This window comes from Chanodichthys erythropterus, chromosome 21 (genome assembly GCF_024489055.1).
Source record: "Chanodichthys erythropterus isolate Z2021 chromosome 21, ASM2448905v1, whole genome shotgun sequence".
In the NCBI taxonomy this organism is placed as follows: Eukaryota; Metazoa; Chordata; class Actinopteri; order Cypriniformes; family Xenocyprididae; genus Chanodichthys; species Chanodichthys erythropterus.
Genome location: NC_090241.1, coordinates 9,622,951 through 9,631,847, shown reverse-complemented (window position 1 = coordinate 9,631,847; position 8,897 = coordinate 9,622,951). Strand labels below are relative to the sequence as shown.

General features: G+C 34.0%; 1 protein-coding gene across 1 annotated transcript in view; it reads left to right on the top strand.

Annotated features, from left to right (window-relative positions):
* The first annotated feature begins 2,756 nt into the window (after positions 1 to 2,756).
* The window catches only part of ccdc88aa (coiled-coil domain containing 88Aa), a 39,279-nt gene continuing 33,138 nt past the window's right edge, over positions 2,757 to 8,897 (top strand). Inside the window, exons 1-3 of the mRNA XM_067374311.1 lie at positions 2,757 to 2,816; positions 4,820 to 4,920; positions 7,170 to 7,275. Of these exons, the coding sequence (XP_067230412.1) occupies positions 2,757 to 2,816; positions 4,820 to 4,920; positions 7,170 to 7,275 (267 nt within the window). The remainder of the gene's footprint in view (positions 2,817 to 4,819; positions 4,921 to 7,169; positions 7,276 to 8,897) is intronic.

The following is an 8,897-nucleotide window of genomic DNA, read 5'->3' as shown; positions in this document are numbered from 1 at the left end:
TTAACATGTCAACTCCGTCATCCCGTCAAATAGTTGTGGGATAAATCTTGGCATTTTTGATATGTTTACTAAGGCAGCTACAACTAAGAACAAAATTGCTCCACTGTACAACACGTGGTTAAGGTGGAAAAATACTCAGTTTTGCAAACTCCGTCAGACATCAACTCCATCAGGTTTTATGTCTGATGGTTGGCAAGTGCTCTCAAAAAGTCTAATGTGATTTAATGTTTTTTTTTTTTTTGTTTTTTTTTGCATATGGGAAATTCTTCTAATGTTGTTTCAATTATATTTACATACTGTATATCTGGCCCCAGCTGGACCTTTGTCAACACCGTCAATATTTGTCAGATCCATCGGTATTTAACATGGTCAGGTAAAGGTTTTTGTTGATTTTGAAAGAACTGTCTTATTCTTATTTATTGTGTTAAAATATTAAAACATCAACTGAACTACATGATATGATACTGAATATGATATGATACTGAACACCATTATTACGTAATTGAAGACTTTACAATGTTGATCAAATTAAAATAGCATTTAAGTTATAAAATGAATAAATGTAATTTTTTTTAGGGGAAAAAAACATTTTCAGAAGAACCATGAACAGGTTCAAAATAATGTATTATTAAATAATAAAAACTAACTCACCTAATGTTTTATCTCTCAACGTTTTACGCAGCCAAACGGCCTAAAAAGAATAAGACAGAGGATAATAAGGAGGAGAATAAATAGACTATAGCGAGAGGACCAAAAAGGAGCAAGGCGACAAATCGCTAATGTCTTTCATCGCTGGAGGGAGCTGAGAGCTTTAAACTCAAAGCGATTGAAACAGATGCGAGCCTGCTTTGCTTTTGCCTGAGAAGTTAAAGGGTTAGTTCACCCAAAAATGAAAATAATGTCATTTATTACTCACCCTCACGTCGTTCTACATCTATAAGACCTTCAATCATCTTTGGAACACAAATTAATATATTGTTAATAAAATCCGTTGGCTCAGTGAGGCCTCCATTGAGAGCAAAGCCATTCAAACTCTCAAGATCCATAAAGGTACTAAAAACATATTTGAAACAGTTCATGTGAGTTCAGTGGTTCTATCCTAATATTATAAAGCGACAAGAATACTTATTGTGAGCAAAAAAAAACAAAAACAAAATAACATCTATTCAACAATATGGATAATCCCGATTTTAAAACACTGCTTCATGAAGCTTCTGAGCTTTTTTGTTTAGAATGAGTGATTCGGATCTCCTATCAAACGGCTAAACTGCTGAAATCACGTGACTTTGGCGCTCCGATTTAATGATTCGATTCGTAAAGATCTGAAGCAGTGTTTTGAAATCGCCTATCACTAGATATTGTTGAAAAGTCTTTATTATTATTATTATTTAATTATTATTATTTATTGTTTTGGCACACAAAAAGTAGCCTATTCTTGTCGCTTTATAATATTAAATCACATGAACAGTTTCATATATGTTTTAATGGACCATGAGAGTTTGAATGGCTTTGCTCTCAAAAGTGGCCTCATATTGAGCCATCGGATTTTATCAACAATATCTTAATTTGTGTTCGGAAGATAAACGAAGGTCTTACGACTGTAGTGAGTGACTGTAGGGTGAGTAATAAATTACATTATTTTCATTTTTGGGTGAACTAACCCTTTAACCCCGTGATTACGCCAAAACCCCTCAAGGTTATTGAAAGAGGAGGCGTGTGGCTAAAGTCTAGCGGAAGTTTTAGAACGGTTAACTTAGGCCTACTTCACAGCACCTCTTTAGTGCAAGTGGAGCCGCTGGTTTAGTCAAGAATCTGCAGTGTGCAGTAAGTGGAATTCTCAACTCATCCGCAAGATGGCGCCAAAACCTTACATTACATAATTTAATGAGTATTGCCCTGTAAAGTGGTTTTACATTCATATTATGAGGTATTGACTCAGACTAACTAAATCTATTCAAATGAACCTTACCTTTCCAGGTAATTAAAATAGCTCTCCGCAGAACTTGTTAAAGTGGTCATTATAGCCATTTTATGCTTCATAATGACGAGTTCAAGCACAGACCAAGAGAGATTACACCCAAATAAGCCTGTTCTGATATTTTAACTGGTGGTGATTGGGGGTTGACGGCTGTTGTTATGGTAACAGATTAAGGTCAGAGATGTACTAAACCACTGTTGCCATGGAATTACTGCTGTCCAGATCAGACTGATGCTACTGGGACGGAAAATAACATAAACACCCACTAAAACTTTTTCACTTAGACCTGCATGGTTTTTTGTTTTACTTTGATAAAGGAAGCTCTGGATGTCTCACCGTTAATTTAGTTATTAAAACCCTGTGTTATTTGGATTGTAATTGCTGGTGGTCTTTACTTTATAACTTCACATGCACTAGTGCTAGACCACCAGCAGTCAACACCCCTCACGCGCACTGCAGTTTCGGCTTGATGTCTGAGTGGGTCCGGAAGATACTGCAGTCCTGATGGAACGTTTAAACGGCAACATTATGCGTTTATTTTTAATCTAGTAACAGATATCAGTTTGTTGACGAGGAATGAGCGACATGAATATGAAGTCGTGCGTCGAAGCCGTGTGAATTGCAGATTTTTTTTCTCCTGTTCAATGATGTAGCTACATTTCCTCCGCTCAGCTGCCTATGGAGTGGGTTAAACCATCCCTGCTGGATTTATATTGCTTTATATGTGTCTCCCAAGTGTTTTCTGACTAGTAAATCTCTCTGATCGTGTAATATTAATATGGAGGGTGACATTCCAGTCATATTAGAGCAGTTCATGAGCAGCTCTCTTGTCACTTGGGTAAGTTGCAGTTTTTTTTTCTGTTTGTTACGTGCAAAACATAGCAAACAATGTATTAGATTATCAGAGCATCTGAGTAATAACAATTAGCTCTGTGGAAAATCAACTGTATGTTTGTCATTATGACAACTGACAAACTCTGATAGACTGACAAAAAATGGACGTGAACTAACAACATTTTGTGTAGCTGTAGCTTGTATTATAAATGTTTAAAATATATGGGTCAAAGACGTAATTTTTTGTCCAAAAGGCCTTAATAATATAGAAAACAAAGATATGTAAGGTAGTACAACTATAAATCTCTTTATTGAATCCAAAAGGTTTTAATTATATTTTGCTACATATAAAGGTATTTTAAAGATTTTGAAGTGTCAAAATATCTTTGGCTTAACCGTCCAAAGGCCAATACAGCCATTTCATTTGTGATTCAAATATCTTAAAATGTAGGCTAATAAATATATATATATATTATTCTGGCATGAGTTTAAAACATCATATTTTAACATAGTGCAAAATGGTATCAAAATTATGTGTAGAAGCCGTTGCTTTTTTATCAGAAAGAATGTCTGGAAAAATTAATTTCATTGATGTCATTCGGAGTAACCAATATAAAGGGACCATTTTGGACCAAGTCATGGGGTAAAGTATCATGTAACAGGTTGTGACATCATTCATACACCTGCAAAGTACCACATGGTCGTAAAGCAAAGTAGGGCCTAACTAACTCTCTTTTAACTATTTGAAAAATATTTTTTTTCACTTGCTCATACATATGTCCTGAAACATCAGGTCATTCGGTTACACCACTATAAAACATGAAAAATTTTGTAATTTTTTTGAAAACGTGTACTAAATATAAAATGTTTGATTGTCCTTTTGTTAGCTAGCTAGATATCAGCCTGTTATCATAGTTTGAAAATATTGTAAGGTAAAGCTGAAATTTTGCTTTAACTGAATGACTTTTTAGGTGACAGATGTTGTCCATCTTGTAAAAAATAACAAAAGCAGTGTTAATTGATTATAAAAACCAGATAATCTCATTGTTAACACTTATAAAACTTCAAAATTATATCTCCTTTATGTTTTTTTTACACTTTTAAAAAACGTATTCGTCAATGACCCATATATGTGTGTGTGTTCCTAATTCTTATATATTGGTATTTTGTTCTATATATTTGTTTTGATATGTATTTTTATAAGTGTATATCTTTATAAATGTTCTATGTTTACATGGTTTGTGGTTTAATTAATTGCTTTGTCTTTCATAATAATTTTTAAATGTATCTAAAAAGGCAATAGTAGTCTGTTATATAGAAGGTTCCATTGTGACAACTTACCCGATATACTGTAACAACTTCCTCCTATATGGGGGCGTGTTGTCACAAAAAGTGAATACTATATAATGATGGGCATTTTTATGTAGCAATAGACTTTAAAGGTATAGTTCACCCAAAAATCCTCATGTTGTTCCAAACCTGTATGAGTTTCTTTCTTCTGTTGAACACAAAAATAAGATATTTTGAAGAATGTTGGTAACCAGACATTTGACGGTAGCCACTGACTTCCATACTATTTTTTTCCTACTATGTAAGTCAATGGCTACCATCAACTGTTTGATTACCAACATTCTTCAAAATATCTTATTTTGTGCTCAGCAGAAAAAAGAAACTCATACAGGTTTGGAAGAACTTGAGGGTGAGTAAGTGATGCCAAAATTTCATTTTTTTGGTGAACAAACCTTGTGTCTGTACCACTGGACTTTTCGTTATAGATCATAAACATGCTCTGAGAAATATTCCCTGGAGTTAAGTGTAACAACAAGCCATGGGTTTCACTGATTATTGTATTTTTGCAGTTTGCTTAAATTGCCCTGGCCTGCAGTGTGACTAATGTGTATTTAAAAGTACAAATATACCATGTAATTTCTCAATTTGAATGCCAAATGCCACTGCTGTCATTTCATTACATCACTTTAACTACCCATTTATGTCTGTGTTTCAAAGGTTAAGACATTTGGTCAACTAGGTGACAAAGAGGGGAACATGCTCTCTGAATACACTGAATTAGTGGATGGAATATTCTTGAACAAGGTCATGAATCAAATGTAAGTATGTGTATGTCATAAATATGCACACAGTTATATTATCTGAGCACTTAACTCATTTTCATAACATCTTATTTAAAAAAAGATGTCAAAAGTTGGGGTCAATAAATATTTTTTTTTTAAAGAAATTAATACGTTTATTCAGAAAGGATGAATTTAATTGCTCAAAAGTATCTTTTTTTTATCAAATAGAAAACATATTATAAATAAATATTTGACAATATTACTGTTTTAACTGTACTTTTGAACAAATAAATACAGACTTGGTGAGTATAAGAGATTTCGGTAACACTTTACAATTAAAAGGTTTCATTAGTTAATAAAAGTTAGTGTATTAAATAACATGAACTAACAATGAACACAATGAAAATATCTTGAAAAATCTTGCTGACCCAAAACCTTTATACATTAGTGTGTATACATCAAAGGAAACTTTTAGCACACATTCAATTAGCTATTGAGTCTAAATTATTCATCCAAAGCAATTAAACACTTAGTTAAGTGCTTTGCTTAAAGGCATATTGTTGAAAGGGGTCTCTCAGTGACTTTTCACTTCACAGGTTTTCTGTACATGTAATCAAATTCGTGCTCCCATTCCAGACGTGAAGTTACCACCACCCTTTGGTGTTGTTTGCGTATAATATATCGGGCATTTATTGCAGACGGCATGTGTTTCAGCTTTTAAATGACTCATTCCATGCAGGAGACCTAAAACACTGTATGCTTTGTCATGGCAATGAAGGAACACTTTGTAGTCAGTCATTCAGACTGTTCAGCTGGACAGAATTTGGATGGGTGCATATGGGTGTTGTTTTTGCCCCAAATTCTATTTTCATCTCTCAGACAAAAACCCATAGCTGTATTTAAATGTTTAAAACCCATCCATGCCATTGTATGGTAAAGTGAATATCTCATTGCTATTTAAAGGATAGTTAAAGTTTTTTTTTTGCCCCAAAAAATGAAAATTCTGTCATTTATTACTCACCCTCATGTGTGTTGTTTTACACCCGTAAGACCTTCGTTCATCTTTGGAACACAAATTAAGATATTTTTGATGAAATCCGAGAGGTATATGACTTGTCCATAGACAGCAATATAATCAACATTTTCAAGGTCCAGTAAGGTACTAAAGAAAGCAATCAAAGTGACTGCAGTCATTCAGCCTTAATTTTATGAAACAAAGAGAATACTTTTTGTGTGCAAAGACAAAACAAAAATAACGACTTTATTCAACAATCTCTTCTTTTCCCTATCGTTATCCTTATGCAGGTGACGCAGTAAGCACAGTGAAGGCTTCCATGTTTATGTTCAAAAGCCGGCTCAGAATTGGCCAAAGCTGATCACATGATGAGCACGACGCACGCGTGTGATGCTGACACAGGACACGGCCAATAATGAGTCGATGTTCTGAACATAAACAATGCAAAAGAATGACACAGAAGAGAAGATATTGTTGAATAAAGTTGCGCACAAAAAGAATTCTCGTCGCTTCATAAAATTAAGGTTGAACCACTGTAGTCACATTGACTGTTTTAACGGTCTTTAGTACCTTTCTGTACGTTGAAAGTGTTCATTATATTGCAGTCTGTGGACGAGTCATTTACCTCTCAGATTTCATCAAAAATATCTTAATTTGTGTTCTGAAGATGAACAAAGGTCTTACGGGTGTGGAACGACATGAGAGTAAGTAATTAATGACAGAATTTACTATTTTGGGTGAACTAACCCTTTAATTCAAAGACTTTGTATTTTCAAAAGCAAACTAATCTATAAAGATGCTGTGGTAGTAAACAGTACAGTATGAAACTGAAAACTAATCCCACGGATTCAGGGAGGATGATGGATTAAAGCTTGATTGTGGACTTTTTTTTTTTTTTATGCCCCAGACAGAAGTGCATCATGAGACAGCAGCGTTTCAGGTCACTGTGTCAGTACTCAAACCTTGAGCTGCTGAAATTAGAGAGTTAAAGTCTCAGTCAAGACTTGACCTGAAATAAAGTCTGCTGCTCTTTGGCTCTGTTTGTGTCTGCCTTAATGCTGGCTAGTTGAGGAATGAAGTCATGTGGAAAAAAAACAGAAGAAAAAAAAAAAAAACAGAATGAATGAACGGATTGTGTGTCGTTGCTATTATTACTCTCAGTCTAGGTTAATATACTAAACAGGTCTTCTTCAGAAACATGATGTTTCAGATACTTCTTGCTTGAGTTGATTTTATATTACAGGAACAAATTTGTCTTTTTTCCCCGCAGAAATCCCAAAGGGACTGTTCAGGTTTTAAGCAAAGTGTACAATGATGTCGGCCAGAGAGCTCAAAACCTGTCTGTTCTCATTTACCACATCAAATCATACTACCAGGTAAGGCACAGAGAAAAATGAAGGTATCTTTTGGAGTAAAAACAGACCCCTACAGTGTGTTTTCAGAAGTAAAAATCACATTCATTTTCCCTATGGAAAAATTACATTTTACTGATAATACACAAACAGATTAATTTAATAGAAATATAAAGATAATAAAAGTTTATAAAAAATAAATTATTAAAAGGTGCCCTAGAATCAAAAATTTAATTTACCTTGGCATAGTTGAATAACAAGAGTTCAGTACATGGAAAAGACATACATTGAGTTTCAAACTCCATTGCTTCCTCCTTCTTATATAAATCTAATTTGTTTAAAAGACCTCTAAAGAACAGGCGAATCTCAACATAACTGTTGAGTAACAGTCGGGATCATTAATATGTACAACCCCAATATTTGCATATGCCAGCTCATATTCAAAGCATTAGACAAGGGCAGCCAGTATTAATGTCTGGATCTGTGCACAGCTGAATCATCAGACTAGGTAAGCAAGCAAGAACAATAGCGAAAAATGGCGAATGGAGCAATAATAACTGACATGATCCATGATATCATGATATTTTTAGTGATATTTGTAAATTGTCTTTCTAAATGTTTTGTTAACATGTTGCTAATGTAATGTTAAATGTGGTTAAAGTTACCATCGTTTCTTACTGTATTCACGGAGACAAGAGCCGTCGCTATTTCAATTTTTAAACACTTGCAGTCTGTATAATGCATAAACACAACTTCATTCTTTATAAATCTCTCCAACAGTGTGTAATGTTAGCTTTAGCCACGGAGCACAGCCTCAAACTCATTCAGAATCAAATGTAAACATCCAAATAAATACTATACTCACATGATGCGACGCATGCATGCAGTATGCATGATGAACATACTGTAAAGATCTATTTGAGGGTTATATTAGCTGTGTGAACTTTGTTTATGCACTGTTTTATGCGAGTTTTAAAGGGGCCGCAGCCTGAATCGGTGCATAGTTAATGATGCCCCAAAATAGGCAGTTAAAAAATTAATTTAAAAAAATCTATGGGGTATTTTGTGCTGAAACTTCACAGACACATTCAGGGGACACCTTAGACTTATATTACATCTTGTGAAAGAACGTTTCACCTTTAAAAATTAAAATATCTTTGGTATTGTTGAATTCCTAGTCAAGAACTACATATTAACCATAATCACTGAAGATAAATCAGATAAGTTGCCATTACAATGAAAAATATGTTATGTTTTATTTGTTTGAATATTTTGCAAAAAAAAAAATCAAACATATTTTATTGTATACTTGCAAAGATAAAATCACTGTCAGATAATACACAGCCTTGTACCTTTTTTTTTCCAAATACATTTTTTGCTTAGAATCTCTGAGCTGGTTGGATTTGTTACAGGCTATATATTTAAAAATTATTGGATTTCTTTTGAGAAAATGAATGAGAGAAACACTACCCAAACCAAGGCCATTCCCCATGCCCAAACATATGCCCATTTTCTGCCTTGTCTTCTTTGAAAAAGTTAATATATAACCAAAGTCCTTATATCACATATGTTTCCTGCTGCATGCATACGTTCAATGTTAAGTTCCTTTTTACTGGATTCTGCATATTCCCAAACTTTGGGTGGAA